Source organism: Pseudorca crassidens, chromosome 15 (assembly GCF_039906515.1).
Source record: "Pseudorca crassidens isolate mPseCra1 chromosome 15, mPseCra1.hap1, whole genome shotgun sequence".
NCBI lineage: Eukaryota > Metazoa > Chordata > Mammalia > Artiodactyla > Delphinidae > Pseudorca > Pseudorca crassidens.
The window spans coordinates 73731793-73752586 of NC_090310.1; the positions used below are offsets into that span (position 1 = coordinate 73731793).

A 20794-nucleotide genomic window follows, 5' to 3' on the forward strand; every position below is an offset into this window, starting at 1 on the left:
TATCTCCTTCTCCCCAAGTCTGTGGACGCACAACCCTCACCCTCAGTCACTTCCTCTAGCCATAAATGATCAAATCACACATTTTCATCTTCAGCCTCCATCTGCATCAGCTCCTTCTCCTGGAATTGCACCCAATACCAAATCACTCTTCTTCCTTGCCAAGTGCCCATTATGGACCTTTCTGCTGTCCAGCTCCATCGCTTTGAGATTTGGCGTACTGGGGGAGATGATGGGGGCCAAAGCCTTCTCCAGCCACCACGTGACACCACCTCTAGTATTAGCTTTGCCAAATTCTACAGTCAAAGGTCATGTCTTTATATCTCCCCCATCCCAGTGGCTGGGGCATTGTAGATGCCCCTCAAATGCTGGTGGTGTGAATATCATGTGTCTTACTTCCCCGTGTGTAGCACCGCGCCCCACCTCACTGTCAGCTCCAGACACACCAGGCATCTTTGTCTCCCAGAACAGGCACTGCTCTCATGCTCTCCCCCACCTCTAGGCATCTGTACATGCTGTTCCCTCTGTCTGGAATGTTCTGCCCTCTCTAACACCTTTTCGCCTTGGTTCCTCCTCCAGAGATCTGTCCCTTACCCTCGGTCTGAACAGGACCCCTCTTCGATATTCCCAGAAAGTCCACCTGCTCTCCCACTGTCCCTTCCCCCTCTGGGTTTGCCCCCTCTGCAGGAACTGGAGACGCAACAGTGGGGGCCTCAGAGTTGGTTGAATTCAGCAAAATGGATCTGGTTCTTCCAGATCACCTAGCAGGGCCCAGCAAGAACGGGCACACACTAGGTCCAGCCTGCACGGGCTCATCCACCACGGGCCACCTTCCAGGGCCCAACAAGCAGGCCATGGGGAGGCCCCTTGTCGCCAAAAGCAAACAGGCCTCCCAGGGAAGTTTTGCTCTGGGTCACACCCGCCTCTGGATGGCTGCCAATCTTCCTGCCAGAAACCGCAGGCCCGCCAAGGCCGCCCGGAGTCCAGGCCACGAGGCTTAGAAGGACTCGGGTCAGCTTTGCAAAGGGGGTGTCTGCTGAGCACTTCCTGGATCAACAGCCCCCCGTCCCTGGGGTCAGGCAGGGGGGCTGGGGCTGGGTTGCAGCTAGAGAGGCCCCTCTTGGGCTGGGAGGAGCTAGAGAGGCCCCTGCCAGCCTGTCACAGGCTCTTGGCACTGGCACTGGCTCTGGCTTTCACACACACACACACACACACACACACACACACACACACACACACTGGCAAGCACCCCCCAGGTGGCCTCCACAGTCTCACCTTCAGGTAAATGGGCTCATCAGTGGGAAGATGAGAATGGGAGAGAAACAAGGGCTACAAAGGCCAGCATGTGTGTGTGCGTGTGTGTGTGTGTGCATGCCTGGGAGTGACCTCACAGCTGCTGGAACATAAAGACTTACAGGTCCTGCCTCCCAGACTCAAAGCTGGCTCCGTGGGGACACAGTGACATGAGAGGCACACCACAGACCCACCTCCTGGCCTTCTCCCTCCTCTGCCTCTTCTCCAAGGTAAGGGGGCCCCAGGCCCCAAAATGTACTGCTGGCTTCCTTGGTGTGGTGGGGAAGGTGTTAAATCACAGCCAGGGACCCCCTGGGAGAATTCCTGCAGGCCTCCTGTGTGGGGCTCAGCTCAGCTTCCCTCCCTGATGCCCAGACAGCTGCCCCTGGCCAGCTCTGCTGTGTGACCCCAGGCAAATCTCTTTCCCTCTCTGAGCCTCAGCTGCTTCCTCAGTTGAATGGGTATAATGTTCATGGGGCCTCTGTGAAGATCGTTTATCATAGTTCATCTACAGTGCTTAGCACAGGACCCGGAACATGGCAAATGTTTAAGAGAGGACTTTTATGATGATTACCAATCCCCATAGCTCCTCTACAGACAGAAGTGGGTCTCCTCATTATAATGGGGAGACTCAAGACGTGGCCTGCTTTGCCTGTGAGCCAGGATTTGAATGGATGCTGGTGCATAGCTGATTGGAATGTTCACACCACAGGGGCATTAATGCTGCTGGGCCCTCAGGCAGTGAGTGGCCTGCTGACCCTAGCTGGAGGGAGATAGGGAGACAGCTCCATGGAATAATGACCTTCTCTCCTGCATATTTTCAAAGGGCTTGTGGAACATCCACCTTGCCTACCATGACCACTAACCCCATAAGGAATTATTATCCCCTGTTTTCAGTCAAGCGAGTCTCCGAGAGGGTAGGCAACTTGCTCAAAACCACACAGCATCAGAGCAATAGAGGAGGTAGAACCCAGAATAGGCCTGGCTGTGAGGCAGGGGGGACTGCAGTCTGTGTCTCTCCACCCCCAACCTGGACCAAGGCCACGGTTGCTGAGCCTGCCATCACCTTAGCAAATGTCAGGCTCCTGGCGTCATGTAGGTATCGGCCCCCCACAAGCCACGACCTCACTGTATTTTCACGCTCCTTTGAGGATCACAGGCAGGAACTTTTCTCTATCCTGGGTCCAAGCAGTGGTTGGGGGAAGGCTGAGAACCCTACTGGCATCCTAATCCTGCTGTTTGCTCTTCCAAAGGGGGTGTGCAGGACATGATTCCAGGGAGGGTAGCGTGGGTAGCCAGAGCAGGGGACTTGGGGTTCTGGACTTAGGATTAAAGGAAAGACCAAAATGAAGCTGTCCTAGACTCACCGTTCACCTCCCCCAGCCTTCCATTCTTCCCAGGCTCCAGGGAGCCAGGCAGCATCCCACACAGAACACAGGAACTTAGTCATCACACACATGAAAGCCGCAACAATCCGCAGAGAGAGAATTCCAAGCCTTGCAGGCAGGGCTCAGGCCTGCGGACAGGGGCAGGCGGTAGAGACCTGGAAACAAGCCAAGTCACGTTGACCTAGAGCTGGCGGTGACCTCATTAAATCCTTGTCACGACTCCAGGACAGGTGGTCTCCACCCCATTTTACTGAGGAGGGAACAGCTCCCTCCCCACGGAACAGTTCAGTGAAGTGTCCAAGGTCACACAGCAAGTCAGTGGTAGAACTTGGAGTTCACCTCTTGCCCAGATGATTCCCTGTCCAGGGCTCTTGCCTCCCGGGGACCACAGCAAGGGTCTGGGGAAACCAAGTGTGTGATGGGGCAACTTGAACGTTGGGATGGGGTGGTTAGAAAGGGCACGGAGATAGAGGGATACCAGAGAGGACCTATCTCTTCTTGGCTATGCTGAAACACCCTCCCTGATATCTCTCTTGAACAGATGGGTAAATTGAGGCAGAGGCTACGTGGCATCAGAGCCACTAGGGGACAAGAGGTAGGTGGGGCAGTTAAGAGACTGGGCCTTGGATTCACATGAACCTGGATTCTGATCCTGGCTCTACCGCTTACTGGTGATACCACTACACTGCTTTAAGCTTCAGTTTGCTCGTCTTTAAAATGGGCATAATGCTTAACTTCCCTGGCAGTCCAGTGGTCAGGACTCCATGCTTCCACTGCAGGGGGCCCAGGTTCGATCCGTGGTCGGGGGACTAAGATGCTGCATGCCTCACAGTGCAGCCAAAAAAAATAAAGAAAGAATTAAAATGGGCATAATGCTGGTACCTCACACTGGAGGGTTAAATTAGCACATTAAATGCTCGGCATTCGGTGTGCCCATGGCAAGTGTCAGCCATAATCATCGGGGTTATCAGTGGCCCCTCCTGGGCACGTCAGGACCTGCAGATCCGGCCCCTGTCAAGCTCTCCCCGTAGAGAGAGCCCAAGGTGAGACCCCAGGTGCAAAGCAGAAGGCTTATCTCCTGGCATCCCGCTTTCAGGAGGGAGGGACCCAAGAGTCAGTTCTGGTCAAAGGCCCCCCACTTCCCACCAACCAAGAGAGCTCAACCTCTGGTTTGGAAGGGATGCCCAAAGTCCAGCTGATTTTTTCTCAGCTCAATTCCACGTGAATCACCTCTGAATTTATTAAGGTGCAGATTTAGATTCATAAAGAAGGGCCCTAGATGCTGCATTTCTAACAAGCTTCCAGGTGATGGAGCTGCTGCTGGTCCAGACCACGCTCTGAGGGGTGAGGCTACACCATCTTCTCTAGAATCTGGTTATCACTTGGTCTCCTGCTTGAAATGCCTGTGGAAGTGGAAACTCGCTCTTCGTGAGGTTCCAGGCACAGAGCTGTACACTTGCATCTATTATTACCAGTGCCATCTTAGATGGGGGCCCTGTGAGTGCCCCCTGGTCTGCGACCTCCACCGGAGGCTGGTCTGCCAATTTGGGGCAGCCCCTAGTGGCCAGCCTGGGAACTGCAGAGGTTTGCAGGATAGGGAGTCCTAGGGGTGGGAAAGGTGAGGATTAGGGCAAAGGGGTCATTGCCTGCTTTGGGGCCACACAGGACATAGGAGGTCATTCATTTCATCTTCCTAAACTGCAAGTTTTCCATCTTCTGCATAAAACCCTCCAGTCCTCCAAGGATCCATAGATGGGGCCACTGGTAACATCTTGAATTACGCATGGTCCTTGGTCCCTACCTTCCAATGGACATATGGGGAGCCCAGGGCATCCGGTTTCTGGTTTGGTTGTTTCACTGTCCTGAGTGAGGAGGGGCAGTCAGGACACCTGGATTGATACCTTCAGCCTGCCCCTGGGGGTGGGTTCCTAAGGCTTTTCCCTATGACAGGAAATGTCTATCCCAAATCTGGGTTCCTGGATCCCCAATGAGGAAGCAGCCTCCCAGCCCTGCAGCTAACCCACTAGGTTAGCTTCCTCTATCTGGAGCTCAGTTCCCCCATCTTTACATGGCAGGGGGAGGGATTTAGACTGGAGCAGAGGTGCCAGTAACCTAGCTGGGCATCAGAAGCCCCTGTTAGGAACAGATTTGAGGGCTCAGCCTCTGGAAGTTCTGATTTGGTAAGTCCCAGAGGAGGCCTCGGGGTCGGTATTTTACCAGGTTTCCTGGATGACTGGATGCTCATCCAGAAACATATTCTAGATTGTTCCAAAGATCAAAAAACACCCATGATACTGTTTGATTTATTCAGCCCTCAAGATAAATACCCACTGTCCACCTGCTAAAAAGTGAACAGCACCCTGTCATTTTAATCCTTCCTTTTGTTGCTTTTACCCTCCTGTAAGCTCCTAGAAGGCAGACCCTAAGCCCTTTATCGTAATTCACAAGAAAGATCATTATAGCCAGATGCATGCAGTGTCTACTGCACGCCAGGCCATGCGCTAAAGGTTTAATATGCATCATTTCATGTACTCCTCAAAACAATACTCCGAGTTAAACATTATTGCCCCCTTTTCACAGATGAGGAAATTGAAGCTCAGAGAGCATAAGTAACTTCCCCAAGATTGCTCAGCTAATAAGGGGCAGAGTTAGTTCCGGAACTCTAGTCCAGAGCCCTTGCTCATGACCACAGTGCCATGCTGTCTCTTAGGGAGTGCCGTGGGGCTGCCGGGGTCCAAGGCCAGGCCTATGTGACTCCAGGGCCAAGGTGTGAACCCTACACTGGCAGAGAAGGAGTCAGTTGTGAGGGGCTCACTATCCACCTTGAACGACCATGGCTGAGTGAGGTCTCTGTCTCTGCAGGTGTGTGCCCAGCTGTGCCCAACACCGTGTACCTGTCCCTGGCCCCCACCCCTATGCCCACAGGGGGTGCCCCTGGTGTTGGACGGTTGCAACTGCTGCCGGGTATGTGCACGGCGGCTGGGGGAGCCCTGCGACCATCTCCACGTCTGCGACCCCAGCCAGGGGCTGGTCTGCCAGCTCGGGGCGGGCCCTGGCGGCCGGGGGTCCGTGTGCCTCTGTAAGCAGGTTTGCGGGACTGATGGAGGGGGTGTTTGGGGGGGAAGTCAAGGCCTTGAGGTCCTGAGTCCAAGAGAAGCCCTTCTCTCACCCAGCCAAACCTGGTGACACAGGGTTCCCTAAGCTCACTCCCCTCTTCTTTTCTTTTGTCTTTGCTCAGATCATGGCCACCACCCAAACAACCTACCCTCCTTCTTCCTGTCTGTCCAGATCATAGCCGACTTTCAAAGCCAAGCTCAAACACCTCCTCCCCTGAGCAGCCCTCCCAGATTTCTCAAACCAGAAGTCATCATCCCTTCCCAGGACCCTCACAACACTCTTGGGAAAAATGAAAGGGCAACTCCCTATTTAGAGCATAACCTGTGTCAGGCACTGTGCTAAGCATTTACCTCCTAAATCACATAATCCTCACAATAATCCTATGAGGTAAGTACTTTCAGACCCATTTTATAGATGAGGAAACTGAGGCTCAGCGATACTAATGGACATGCTTAATGTTACACAGCTGGCGACTGAGTCAAGCAGGCTCTAAAGCAACATTCCGTTCTGTCCTCTTCTGGGATTGGGAGCCCTTGGACAGTCTGAATCCCGAGTTTGCTATTTGCTGGCGACCTTGGGCATGTTACATCTTCTACTACCCTAGGCCTTGCGCCTTCTGGGGATTTAAATCAGGGGTTCTCAGCTTTGCTCTAGGACTGGATAATTCTCTGTGTGGGGCTGCTCTTCTGTGCAGGACTTTTAGCAGCATCCCTGGTCTCTGCCCACGAGACGCCAGGGAGCAAAGTCATCCCCAGTCGAGAACCACTGCTTTAGAGAACTATCAAGAGGTGAGGACTGTTCTGTTCCCTTTTTTTCTTTTTAAATAATAAGACTTGTAGAGCAATTTACCACTCTCATCTACATGGCTGTAACACTTAAAAAAGAAAAAAGAATGAGAGATAGAGAAAGAGAGGAAGAAAAGCCCATGAATCATTGACAATAAGTCTATCTACAGGAAAAGCCTTGTTAAAAAACAAAAATTATAGACATAAAGTTATCAACAGTAAATCCTTGTAAAATACTTTTTTTGATAAGGGGCGTATACTAATGAGAAAGGGGCGATGTGTTTTATAAACTTACAGATGATTGCTAATAAAAATGTATCTAAAGAAAAAATCAGACAAGTAACACTTAGCTTACAAGGCTGTTATCCAGCTAAGCCATGACACATGGAAAGCACTTGGCAGAATTTATTTATTGAGCACCTGCCTAGCATTTACCATGTGCCAGGCACCAAGAGTTTCACAAATATCACCTCATTTCATCTCTCAACAACCATATGAGGTAGGTCCTAATGTCATCCCCATTCTGTAAATGGAAAAAAAGAGGCACAGAGAGGCTAAGTAACTTGCCCAAGGTCACACATCTCAGAAGTGACTGAGCTGGGATTTGAATTCAGGGAGCTGGCTCCACAATCTTTGTTTCTATCACTCTACCGCCTGACGCTCAGTATATGCTTAGTACATAGTGGCTGTTACTGTCACTAACTTTATTAAGGAGCTTTTTGTATTCCACCTTGATTCAAATTTCAAATACCTGGAGGCCAAGAATTTACCTGGTCCTTGCTCCTTCCTGCCACTTCCAGCCCTGGTCAGGCGACACAGTGGTACTCATGAATGTTTAACGACTGGAACCAAATTTGGAGGCTGGGAGCTAGTGAAGCCACGGAGGAGCCAGAGCCAGCTAAGACCTCACAGAGGCTGAGTCTAGGTCTTGGCTCTGGAGGAAACATGCTTCCCCAAATCTCTCCTCTCACAAACTAGTTGGACAGCTCTTCACTGAGGACCAGCTCCGAGCTGCGTGTGTGTCCAGCACGAGCTCCCGATCTCCCTGGCATTAAACGCGCATCTTCCGCAGCTCAGCCAAGTGCGTCTCCATCACTCCCATGGCTCGGCCTCAAACTTAGGAGTCATTCTTGACTTCTCTCTTTTTTTTCACATCCCACTCACTACCCACCAGCAAATTCTTTACAATATTTCAAGAATCCAACATTTCTCAGTCCCTCAACTGCTACCACCGGGTCTGAGCCCCCTCATCACTCATCTGGATCTTGCAGAAGCCCCGTAACTGTCTCCCTGCTTCTGTCCTTGGCCCCTAGTCTGTTCTCAACACAGCAGCCGGAGGGCTCCTTTAAATACATAAATCAGGTCACAGATCACTTCCCTCCTCTGCGTAAAAGCCTCCAATAGCTTCTCATCTTCTCAGAGTAAGAGCCAAAGCCCCCTCAGTGGGCGACAAGACCCTGCAGAATCCTGCTCCTGTTTTCTCTACAACCACATCTAACTCCCTCTCTCCCTCCTGCTCTCTGCTCCAGCCACAACGGCCTCCCCGCTGCTCTTTAAATACTGAGGTGAGGCACGCTCCCACCTCAGGGCCTTTGCACTGGCTTTTCCTGCTACCAGCACTTTTCCCCCCAGATATCTGCATGGCGAGTTCCCTCACCTCCTTCACATCTTTACCCAAATATTGTCTTTTCAGTGAGGCCTTTCCTGATCACCACATTTAAAAACTACAACCCTGCCCTCCTTTATTTTTCTAGCACTAATCACCATCTGACATCACAAACACCACCTTGCTTCTTGTGTTTATTTCCACTGGAGCGAAAGCTCCAGGGAGGGCAGGATTTGGGCTGGTCTCAGTCACTGCTGTATCACAAGATACCTAGAACAATGTGTGGCACGTAGTAGGCACTCAATAAATAACTGTTGAATGTATGAATAATAACAACAGTTCTGGTGGGGCTAGCAGTAACAGGCACTGTTTATGGAGCATGTACTGTGAACACATCCTTTATACACATGATTTCATTTTAACCTTAATAATGAGGGAGGTCCTATTATTATCCCTATTTTGCAGATGAGGGAACTGGGGCTCAGAGAGGTTAAGTCACCTGCCTAAGGTCACACAGTGTGCAAGTGGCTGCAGGTAAAACAAACAAACAAAAAACAAAAAGACCCTGTTGTTCCTTCTCCTGCAAGGGACTCTCAGAGGGAAAGAAGGATGCAGAAATTACCAGATGACAAGGTTGTGCCCTGAAGTTATTTGGGGGAAGTTTCTGGACAAGGGGGCCGTTGGAGAGGGCCCAGAAGGAGAAGTAGGGTTTTGGCAGCAGTATGTGTGTATGGGTGGGGGGATCTCAAATCCAGTACATTTGAAGGTGCCTGATGGTGTCGGGGACCACGCACATGGATTCACACAGATCCCGGGGTGGAGAGTGGCTGCCTGGGGATCATTACCTACCTCCCAATTAGCTCTGAGCTGAAGGACCCAGGAGAGGTGCCAGGAAATCTTACTAAAATTATCGCTCCCTCCAGCTGACTTTCCTAAATAATCCCTCTGTTTACCAGGTCATCCCAGCGACCAGGAGGCCCCAGGGCTGCAGCCCCAGGAGTCTGGCTGGGAGACCCAGGCTGGGGGTTATGGATTAAGGTGCAGCTACCCCTCTGGTTTCTTGGAAACCAGTGGCCACATGGTCCAGGCCAAAAGGTCAGGGATTTGGAACCAAAGGGCTGTGGCCTGGAAGGAGCAAGGAGATGGGGGTGACACTGGCCCTGTCCTGCCCAGAGGAATAGCATCACCTATTCCCATTTAGTGAGCATCTACTAGGTCCCAGGCTTGGGGCAAAATGCTTCAAGTGCACTAGCTCATTTGATCCTCCAGTGGCTTTGTGAGCAGGGTACTGAGGCTCAAAGAGGTGAAGTAACTTGTCCCAGGTCCCACAGCTAGCAAGCAGGGAACTGGGATTTGAACCCAGGTCTGTGTGGTTCCAAAATTCCTGCATGTGTATGGATCTATTCGAGGTTTTTCTCAGAAGACCTGGGAAAACCAGCTTCCCATGAGTCCTTTCCCCCATACCCAGGTGCAGTGCCACCCACATCTCCAGGAAACCCTCCGAATTGTCCCTTTCTCTGCACTTCCTGAGCAGCTCACATACACCTCTCCAGGGCTCTTACTTTATTCTGTCTTGGAGATGGCGACATTCACACCTGTCCCCCACACTGGCCCTTGAATCCCTCTTAGTAAGGACTGGGTCTTAGTCCTGTCTAGGAACACAGTGGTTGGCACACAGGAGGGGCACGACATATATCTCTCAAATGATAAGGAGTCAGAACTATTTTATCATCGTCTCTCAAGTGCTGAGTCTTGTGCCAGGCATTCGTTCGAAGGGCATTTCCTGCGGTTCTGTGATGCCAGAACGAACCCTCTTGGCCCCAGCCCTTAAGGGGTTCATGTCCAATGGAGGAAGAGGCCATAATACACATATTTGAGGGCTTCATCCAAAGAGTGTTTCTTAAATAGCTACTCTATGCCTAGCCATGTGCTAGATGCCGTGTACACTTTATCTCATCTCACTGAAAGTACGAATTACTGTTATCATTGCTATTAAGGCGACTCAGAGAAGTTAAGTCACTTACGCAAAGTCACACAGCCAGCAAGTTGAGCCCTGACCTGACAGTGATGACTATAATACAGCAGATGGGCAAGGAAAGTTTGTGGCATGAAATCTCAGTGTGTATATAATAGTGGTAATATTTTATATATTTAAAAAACAGATTATTATTAATATATAATAATTATTCTAATAATAGCAACAGAGCAGCGAGGATCTATTGAAGGTCTCCTTCATGTTGTATTCATTCCAAATATCATTTCATTTAGTCTATACCACACCCTGTGAAATAAGTACCATTATAACCCATTTTGCAGATGAGGAAACTAAAAGAAGCAACATCACTTGGGCAAGGTCCATAGCTAATAAAAGAGCTGAAACCAGGCCAGTCTTCCCACAAAGCCTGTTCCAGGATGCAGCATGCTGTCTTCCTGCGGGCGACAGGGCAGTATGGCAATGGGGCGGGGGTGCATATCTCAGGGCTGGAGCCCCCTGCGGCGCTCAGATTCTGTAAGGGCACTGCATCCCCAGTGGGATCCTTACCAGCTCTGCAGAGAGGACCCTGTGGAGGATGTGGCCAGTGCAGCCCTCTCAGGGAAAAGTTGGGAGGTCACCGATGGAGATCCGGTTTCTCCTCTGCAGGGGGAGAAGATGAGGGCAGCTGTGAGGTGAACGGCCGCCTCTACCGGGATGGGGAGACCTTCCAGCCCCACTGCAGGATCCGCTGCCGCTGTGAGGACGGCGGCTTCACCTGTGTGCCCCTGTGCAGCGAGGACGTGCGGCTGCCCAGCTGGGACTGTCCCTACCCCAAGAAGGTGGAGGTCCCAGGAAAATGCTGCCCTGAGTGGGTGTGCGACCAGGGAAGGGGGCTGGGGGTCCAGCCCCTCCCAGCCCATGGTGAGTACAGGACTGGTCCAGGGCCGCCTGGAGGTGTGTGTGTGTGGGGAAGGGTGGGGAGGGCTGGCGGGGGGAATGGGCAGGGCCTCTTAGGTGCCAGAACACCTGGACACATCAAAGCCAAGGTTATACTGACAAAATCTGGGAGGGGACAGTGGCTACGGGGACTTGTAGCAAAGTGGAGTGGAGGGTCACAAGACCTCTTTAAAACTGGCAAAACAGGAGGCGGTGGTGCAAATATATAAGTTTAAATCATACACAATTAAAAATAAAAATTGGTGGCAGAGGGGGGGAGGGGAAAGGAGGGTTAGAACACTTGAAACAAATTCTCACATTTCATAGCAGAGGTATAACATAGACCTATATTATTATAATATATATATTATTATACTCATATTGATACATATTAATAACATTTATATAATACAATTTAAATATTATATAATATTACTACTACATTATTATCGGGGTTTATCAAAAGAGGAACTCAAAACCGAGCGAAGCAAGGTGGTTGCCTCTGGGATGTGGGCCTAGGGGTAGGCAGGAAAGACAGTGACCTCATGCTATAAACTCTTCAGTTATAGGATTACGTTATTGCTATGTTACTGGGTTTTTAAAAAATTATTATTATTATATGAATTTAATTTTTGAAGGCAACCAAAAGGAGGGCATTGGTTCCATAAAGATGACGCCACACGAGAGGCGCTAGAGCGTGGTGGGGGACGCATGGAGTCTGCCTGTGTTCTAAGCCCAGTTCCGCTACTTCCTAGCTGAGTGAGAAGTTGCTTAACTTCTCCGTGTCTCAGTTCCTCCAATGGTAAAGTGAGAATGAGAGCACCCACCTCATAGAGCTGTTGTGAGGCCTAGATGAGTAAATACAAGCTAAGCAGTTATGACGTGCCTGGCACACAGCACTCCGTGTGTGCTGTTATTATCCCTACAATGGAATATGATACATGTGTTTAAATACATAGGAGAATGCCAGGGAGTTAGCCTGATGTATAAAAAGCAGGATATGACACCGTATACGCAATTTGATCTCCGCCGCGTGTATGCATGTGTGTGTGTCTATAGCTCTACGAACACATATACGTCGTACGATACTGCACACATGTATATAACAGGGAATTTTTTGTTGTGAGGGGATGTCCCGTGCGGTGTAGGATGTGTAGCAGCATCTCTGCTGGATTCCAGGAGTCCCCACCCTTACTTGTGACAAAAATGTCTCCAAAGGTTACCAAATATCTTCCAGGGGGCAAAACTGTCCCCATTTAAGAGCCACTGGTTATAAAGGACCAGCAGGAAGGATACTAAAATATTAACAGCACAGAATAAGACTGGAGGAGGAGGAAAAGCTAGACCATGGGAGCCCACCACCTTGATCCAGACACGGCCTCACCGTCACCGGCATCCTTACCTCCAGGTCATGGTACCACCACACACACGGGCCCCAACCTCCTTCCTGTAAGATGCTACTTATCACAGAACTTGTGGAGGATACAGCAGTGAGAAACTCACCATTTACTGGGAGGCATCATGGCCAATGCCATCATAGTTGCCTAATAAGCAATATTTATGAAGTGCTTACAAATACCAGGCCCTGTGTTAAGCACTTCACCTCCACTATTTCATCCAATCCTACCCATCAACTATTAGGAAATTTACATAGGAAGAAACTGAGGTCCAGGGAGGTTAAGCAACGTGACCAAGATTGCATCGCAAGCCAGTGGGTAGATTTGTCTGCCTAACCTTGCCGTGCTGACCCCTCTTTCTCTCCCCCAGGACCCCAGTTTTCTGGTCTTGTCGCTCCCCCAGCCCCTGCCGTCTCCTGCCCAGAATGGAGCACGGCCTGGGGCCCCTGCTCAACCACCTGTGGGCTGGGCGTGGCCACCCGGGTGTCCAACCAGAATCGCTTCTGCCGCCTGGAGACCCAGCGCCGCCTCTGCCTACTCGGGCCCTGTCCACCCACCAGGGGCCGCAGCCCACGGAACAGTGCCTTTTAGAGCCAGACTGAGGATGGACACTCGGTGTCACCCGCCTGCCAAGCAAGCAACCTGGGCTGCAGGCAACAGTCCAGCTTGGGTCCACCATCCGGGCCCCGGAGGACGAGAGTGTTCCCAAGCCAGCTGGTCCACTTGGACCCTGAGATGCAGCGGGATGCATGCCCTAGTCCCCCTTTCTCTAACTCACAGCCTGGGAGAATGGCCAGGTTTCTTCTGGTCCATTCACAGCCTTTACAATGATGCGCACGGGCTAGCTTTCCAGAGATGGGGCCACCATCTCTCCCTTAATCATTAGACTGAGGCAGGTGCTGGGCTGGATGGGCTATTTTTCTGGGGGTATGCTAAAGAGGGCACAGATGTTCTGAATCTCCTGCTTCCCTTCCTGGAGCGATGTAAGGATATCCCTGAATATGTGCCTATGTGTCAAGCCTGTGCTGTCTGAGAAAGCCCTCCCCCCCCCAACCATGGGCAGAATTCAGGGGCTGAATTCTTTGTAAAAATCACAAGGTGAAATCACTCTGTCTTGAAGAAAGTCAGAAAACAGGCCTTAACTTGACCCCTTAAACCCAACTTGTATTAGTAAGAATTAACCGTTTTTGAGACTCTGCAATGCACCAGGCCAAGCCAGACATTTCATACGGGTCGGTGCTTGGAAACATTTTTGACTAGAGAGAAGCAGGGGATGATGAAGAGTACCTTCCAGAGACTGGGGAACACGGCCTGAAATAAACCAACCCATGTGAAGTTCCGTTTGACGTCTCATGTTTTATTGTTTAAAGACAAAAAAATCCCTGCATATAAATTTTATATCCTCTTTGGTGGTCTACCTGTGTTTGTTTAAAAATAAAAACTGTGTTTTCATCAGGATCCAACCAGGAAATTAGAAAACACTCTTGGTATTTTCCAGGATTTCTTCTTATTTAAACTAATTTGATTGAGGGATGAGGCACACCCAGTTAAATGCACAGGTCTTTTATTTTTATCTTTGGCCGTGTTGGGTCTTCGTTGCTGTGTGCTGGCTTTCTCTAGTTGCGGCGAGCGGGGGCTACTCTTTGTCACGGTGCGCGAGCTTCTCATTGCGGTGGCTTCTCTTGTTGCGGAGCAAGGGCTCTAGGCGTGCAGTCTTCAGTAGCTGTGGCAGGCGGGCTCAGTAGTTGTGGCTCACGGGCTCTAGAGTGCAGGCTCAGTAGTTGTGGCACATGGGCTTAGTTGCTCCGCAGCAAGTGGAATCTTCCAGGACCAGGAATCGAAGCCATGTCCCCTGCATTGGCAGGCAGATTCTTAACCACTGCGCCATCAGGGCACAGGTCTTAATGGTTTCATAAGTCTTTACAAATGCACACACCAACACCTCAGTCAAGGTGTAAAACATTTCCATCATCAAAGGAAGTTTTCTCGGGCTGGATCATCCTCTCCGCCCTCAAAGGTGATGTAGCTTATTCTTGAACTTCATGTAAATAGAGTCATACAGTAAGTATTCTTTACTGAATGACTTCTTTCCCTCAGTACCAACTCTCGGGGTGGAGAGGCAGAGGGAGGGCAGAGCCCAGAAGCTGGGACCAGAAGATGAAAGATGGAATCACAGCAGGGCTGTCTGCTGGGAGCAGGGGCCACCACGGAGATGCAGCCGTGTGCCTGACAAAAGGCAGATGGAGATGGGGAGACAGATCCTGGCTTCTGCTCTCTCCCACCCCCCAGTTCCCAGAAGTGCCTCCCATCGGTCAAACCTACTGGGAAGACCTGGGAGGCCAGGAATGCAGTGCTCTAAGGTACAAAACAGAGCCAGGAAGGGCGATTCCCAGCACACAGGTGGTAAATGACCTGCTCTTCAGTACGGTGGCCTCCAGTACTTCGGTCAGGTACCACCTCCTCCGGGTACCCCAATTTGAGAATCACAGGCAGCACTGGAGCCATTTTATCTTCACAAAATAGAACTAACTCTAGTTCACAGATGAGGAAGCCTAGATCTGGAAATGTGATCTGTCCAAAAGCTGGTTTGCAGTTGGGGTGGGATTTTAGTCCAAGCCAGGTTTAGCTGACTCTCCAGGCTGGGTCTGTGGTCTCTCGCAGGCTGAGATTTGGTGGGTTTGGTTCTGCAAGTGTAAACTCTGAACACGCTGCCCAGAACAATTCTGAAAACATCCTGAGAGCCAGGATGAGAACAATGAACTTGCACTGAACTATTCCTACGTGGGGGGCTCTCTCTGCAAAGAGCTCTACCCACATAATCACACGTTGCCCTTGAGACATCCCTAAAACAAAGTGCCGCTGATATTCCCATTTTAGAGGTGGGTAAACTGAGACTCAGAGTGATTAATGAGTTGTCCTAGGGTTGTGCTGCTGGGCTCTGGGCCAGGTTTGCTGTAAGGCCCATGACCTCACTCCTGAGAAGCTGTGAGCAGAGCCATGAAGAATGGCCCCAGCCAGCCTGCCCGGTCCTGGCTGGTTTCCTGCTGAGATCTCAGGCAGGGTACTTAACTTCTTTGTGCCTCGGTTTCCTTTTCTCTAAAATGCGGATAATGGAAGTACTCAACACAGAGGGCTGTTCAAAGTATTATGTGGTTTAAATAAACATTTTAGCTATCATTACCTTGACTTGACCTCCTAGTGCTTTAGCTTTTTCATCTGTAAAATGGGCATAAATAGTAATGTCCACCCTGTAGGGTCATTGTGTTGAGTGAGTACCCACCACGTAGGGGTATTGTGAATGTTAGGTGAGTGAGTCCTCTATGTTCACTTGAAAATAAGCTATCATCATCATCCTGTCTTGATAATTCTTTGCAAGTCAGAGACTAATGTGAAGGCAAAGGCTGGGAATCTTCTTGTTTGTGAAGAGGGGATGGTGTTGGGGACAAAGGTCACCAGGTGAAACTCAGGCTACCCCCACTGAAGCCCGAGCCAGAGGGACCCAGCCCAGCCATGCCCCGTTATACTTGTTAGTTGCATCCATGATATTCAAGTAACAATAATGTATTCTTTCTTGTCACTGTATAATATTCCATTGTGTAAATAGAGCACATTTTATTCACCTATTCTACATTCAGTGGGCATTTGGGTAGTTTCCAGTTTGAGGCTATTATGAATAAGGCATGGTGAATATTCTAGTGTATGTCTTCTGCTAGACATTGGTAAACATTTCTGTTGGATATGTATCTAGGAGTGGGATTGCTGAGTCAAGGCCTGTGCTCTTTCTCTTGGGTCAGATTATCTCTGAGTATGATGGAGGTTTCTACACATAATAGGTGCTCAATAAAGACTTATTGCAAAACTAATAAAAATGAGAGCTAACATTCATTGAGTGTTAACAATATACTAGGCTCTGTTCCAAGCATCTTCTATGTAACAACTCACTTGACCCTCACAATAACCCTTTGAAGTAAGTATAATTATGCCCATTTCACAGATGGAGAAACTGATGTACAGAGAAATTAAGGAAACAGCCCAAGTGTACACAGTTCAAAGCTGGCAAAACCAGGATTCAAACCCAGAGGGTCCCGCTCCAGGGCCCCTGCTCTTGGCCACCAGGCTATACCAAATGCAGTCACTGCCATGTTCAGAGGTAAGGACCACGGGAATAGAAAAGAAGGAACAGAAGCAGATGGGATGGGATTTCCCTGGTGGTGCAGTGGGTAAGACTCCGTGCTCCCAATGCAGGGGGCCTGGGTTCATCCCTGGTCAGGGAATTAGATCCCACAGGCACGCCACAACTAAGAGTTCACATGCCACAACTAAGAAGCCAGTGAGCCACAACTAAGGAGCCCGCCTGCCACAGCTAAGACCTGGCACAACCAAATAAATAAATTATTTAATTAAATATTAAAAACAAAAGCACCAGATGGGAGAGTCAGCAGGGCCTGACCACGCCTGTGAGATCTCCTTGGAAGGATGAATATGATCGGCAGGGGAAAAAAGAGGCCAAACACATCCCAGGGCTTTCTGCTGGGGGATGGGGAGGGTGGGGGGGATATCACCAGCAACCAGGAAGAGCAGAGGTGAGCCCCCATTGGTGGCAGATAGGAGGGGCGTGTCCTAGACATTCTGAGTTCAAGGAGACGGTAGTGATCCAGGGCAGTGTGGCTAGAGGCAGTTGGAGATCATAGACGGCACAGGTCTGGACATAGAGAAAAGGGTTCAGGCCGAGAATGTGGGTCACCTGGACAGAGGAGAGGAGTGGATAATCACATTGACCCAGTTGGTTTAGTTATGGAAATAGCACGCACGTGTGTGTTTGTGTATAACCCCTTACCACCATCCCCAGCTCCACTTCGCCCCCCTGGCTGGGGCCACCGTCATCTCTGCCCGGATACCTGTGGGAACTTTCTCCTGCTCATCACAGGGAGTGCCAGAGGGATTCTGTTAAAAACCACATTGGACCACGCCGCTCCTTTTCACTCCGAGGAAAGCTAAAGGCCTTTGCGTGACCTACAAGCCCCCCGCTCTTGCCCCTGTCACCTCTCTGCCCTTGTCCTCAATTACCCTCTCCCTGCTCTGACCTCACTGGCCCCCTTGCTGTTCCTCAAACACACCAGACTTGCTCCCACCTCAGGACCTTTGCTCGGGCTCTTCCCTCTGCCTGACATCATCTTCCCCCACGTGGCAAATCCCCTTGATCTCTTTCAAGTCTGACTCACAAGTCACCATTTCACTGAGAACCCACCCGAGCTCTTCCAATACCCTTGATGGACTTAGCACCTTTTAACGTAACTTACTTACTTATAACATTTACTATTTGTTGCCAAACTCCACGTGCGGTGGGAATTAATTTCCCTGCTTTGTTCACTGATGGATTCCCAGGACCTAGAACAGTGCCCAGGATGGACCAAGCCCAATCATTATTGAATGAGTGAAAGAACCTTGCTTTTCATTAAAAAATGTTTACGTATCCATTCAGCTGCACCGGGTCTCAGTTGCGGGATCTTCGTTGCTGACTGGGGGATCTTTTGTGGCTCGCAGCACCTAGTTCCCTGACTAGGGACTGAGTCCAGGCCCCCTGCATTGGGAGCGCGGAGTCTTAACCCCTGGACCGCCAGGGAAGTCCCTGTCTTGCCTTTAAAAAGCGATTCAGGGGGCTTCCCTGGTGGCACAGTGGTTAAGACTTTTCCCTCCCACTGCAGGGCGCACTGATTTGATCCCTGGTTGGGGAACTAAGATCTGCCACGCTGTGGCCAAAACAAACAAACAAACAAACAAAAATACGGGGAGGGGGAATTTAATGGGGCTTAGAAAAGTCAATATGTAGTTGACAAATGGGAGTGGCTGCCCAGTTCACAGTGATTTCCCAGTGTCCGTGTCTGCGTGGCTCAGAGCTCACCCCGACCCTCCCTCCCAATCCTCAACCTTGGTAGTTCTCAAAGTGGGGTCCCCAGACTGGAAGCAACATCATCGCCTGGGAACTGGTTAGAATTGCAAATATCTTGTGTCCCATCCCAAACCCACAAAAACTCTGGAAGTGGGGTCGGGAAATCTGTGTTTTAACAAGCCCTGCACTTCATTAAAATCTGTGTAAGTTTAATAGCGTGACTTCATATGAGAATACGAAGAAAACGGTGATGTGCTGCTGCCCCCTTGTGGCATTTTGGTGAATGACCACCAGCAGGGAGGAGCCTGGGAGCCTGGGACCCATTCCCTTCCTGTTTCAAGGCCTCAGGGTGAGGCAGGGATAGAGCTGGCCTAGGATTCTTTCCTATTTGAGTCGAATGCGGCAGCTTTCTTAAAACATTCAGACAGATGCCTGTAAGAGCCCCTGCTGGTCCCTGAGCCAGGACACCTGTGTCTGTCCCCCGGTCCCTCTGCCCACAGTTCAGCTCTGGACAGATCGACCACACGATACAGCCACACGGATCTTTCTTGAGCACAGTTACGGTTATGTCACTCTGCTTAAAGCCCTCCTGGGCTCAGAGGTGCCCTCCGGGTGGGGTCCACGCCACGCTGCTATGTCTTCCAGCCTCTTCCGCGCTCCAGCTACACGGGATGGATGGGGCTCCCCACTCTGGCCCAGGCCTCTCCCCAAGCTGTCCCCTCTGCCTGGGCCACTCCTTTCCCCTTCACAGATGCCCCTGATTATTCTTCATGAGTTGCAGTCTCTACATCTAACCGAGGCCAACCCTTCCCTGGGCCCTGGCTCCCACCCCCTCTCACCTGCCCAGGTGCTGACTCCTGCCACTGTCCCCATGTTATCCCCACATCTTCCATTTCTCCCTCTCTTCCAGATTATCCCCATCAATATACATACACGTTGGTCCTTTGTCCAGCGCTGCAAAGGATGCAGCCCACCAGCCCATGGCCATCCTGGCTACTGCAGTAACAAAAGGTGGGGCACCCTCTTCAAGGGGCAACTCGAGCAGCCTCACGGGGGAAGGGGTGCCTGGGAAAGGGAAGCCTCGTATGGCCACCACATTTCATGTGCTATCAAAAAGTCCACCTGCCTCTCCAGGGCTAAAATGTGGTCTAGGGTCTGACGCACATTCTTAGCAACAGGGTCATGGTTTAGCCAATTCTCAAGAACTTCATCTTTTTCCTCTTCCACTGCAATTAATTACAACACTAGGGCGAGCCCCAGGGCAGGAGCCTAGGCCTTTTGGACATCGCAAGGTTAGTCAACAAGCCTACTTGTAAGTGGCCCCACCACACTGGTCTGGTTCCTATCCATGTTCCATTTGCTGCCCCCTGGCCCTTCACCACTGGCTTTCGTGGAAGTGTTTCCAATCTCATCTCTGGGCTGAGTCTCTTCATCTGCTCCTGTCGGATGGGCAGTACTTAACACGGGCTTCTTCTGTAGCTTCCTCCCAGCCCTGAAGCCAGCAGGCGGTCAACACGGGGGTTGACTTTGACTTTACTCCCCTTCTCACCTCAAGGGCTGGACCTCCGTGTCCCAATGACCCTCCTGCATCTCTTCATCTATGAGCCATCCCACTCATGTCCCATTCCCCTCCCTTCCTCTCTCGATTCCTTCTCTGTGCCCACTCTCACCCCCTTAAAGCCCAAGGTTTTAGAACCTGGTAGCATCCACACTGCCTCACCGCTTACGACAGACGGGTCCCGATGTGGCCCCCGTACAAAGTGAAGTCCCCCTGGGTCCTTTCACCAACTCAGCCAGATTTCTCAGGTGTCTGAATTTAATCTCCAAACGAAATCTAAACTTATTTCCAAATTTTGTGGCAACCGCCATATTTGTAATGTTTCCTTAACCACTGTGGTGTACGTACATAAGGGTGTCCATCAGATTGCTATTTAAACCCTTATGGGGGACTTCCCTGATGGCGCAGTGGTTAAGAATCTGCCTGCCAGTGCAGGGGACACGGGTTTGATCCCTGGTCTGGGAAGATCTCACATGCTGCAGAGCAACTAAGCCCGTGCACCACAACTACTGAGCCTGCGCTCTAGAGCCCGCGAGCCACAACTACTGAAGCCCACGTGCCACAACTACTGAAGCCCACACGCCTGGAGCCCATGTGCCTAGAGCCCGTGCTCTGTAACAAGAGAAGTCACCACAACGAGACGCCCACGCACTGCAACGAAGAGTAGCCTCCGCTCGCCGCAACTAGAGAAAGCCCGCGCGCAGCAACGAAGACTCAAGGCAGCCAAAAATAAAATAAATAAATAAACCCTTATGTATGTCTTGGCAAACCAGATTCCAGCAGTCAGTAGGCCCCAAATCCAGTGGCATACCAAAGGGTCAGGGTTGATGGTGGGAGTGGTGTTCTGGGGAA

The 20794-nt window shown here is 50.7% G+C and overlaps 2 protein-coding genes across 7 annotated transcripts in view; one reads left to right on the forward strand and one right to left on the reverse strand.

The window, feature by feature from the left end:
- The window catches only part of ADA (adenosine deaminase), a 109389-nt gene that overhangs the window by 84211 nt on the left and 4384 nt on the right, over nucleotides 1-20794 (reverse strand). The window lies entirely within an intron of this gene.
- On the forward strand, nucleotides 978-13234 carry CCN5 (cellular communication network factor 5). 3 transcript variants are annotated; one of them, XM_067708215.1, is made up of 5 exons: nucleotides 978-1278; nucleotides 1407-1520; nucleotides 5541-5757; nucleotides 10828-11082; nucleotides 12865-13234. In XM_067708215.1, exons 2-5 carry the CDS (start codon nucleotides 1461-1463, stop codon nucleotides 13083-13085), a joined length of 753 nt encoding a protein of 250 aa, XP_067564316.1. In that variant the 5' UTR covers nucleotides 978-1278; nucleotides 1407-1460; the 3' UTR covers nucleotides 13086-13234. The 3 variants fall into 3 exon arrangements, with proteins under 3 accessions (XP_067564316.1, XP_067564318.1, XP_067564317.1); XM_067708217.1 differs by having other exon boundaries at nucleotides 1415-1520; XM_067708216.1 differs by having other exon boundaries at nucleotides 1429-1520.

Coding starts and splice junctions, on each gene's coding strand:
- CCN5 (XM_067708215.1), top strand. CDS start 1,461: ATGAGAGGCACACCACAGACCCACCTCCTGGCCTTCTCCCTCCTCTGC. Junction 1,521..5,540: donor TCCTCTGCCTCTTCTCCAAG/GTAAGGGGGCCC, acceptor CTGTCTCTGCAG/GTGTGTGCCCAGCTGTGCCC. Junction 11,083..12,864: donor CCAGCCCCTCCCAGCCCATG/GTGAGTACAGGA, acceptor TCTCTCCCCCAG/GACCCCAGTTTTCTGGTCTT.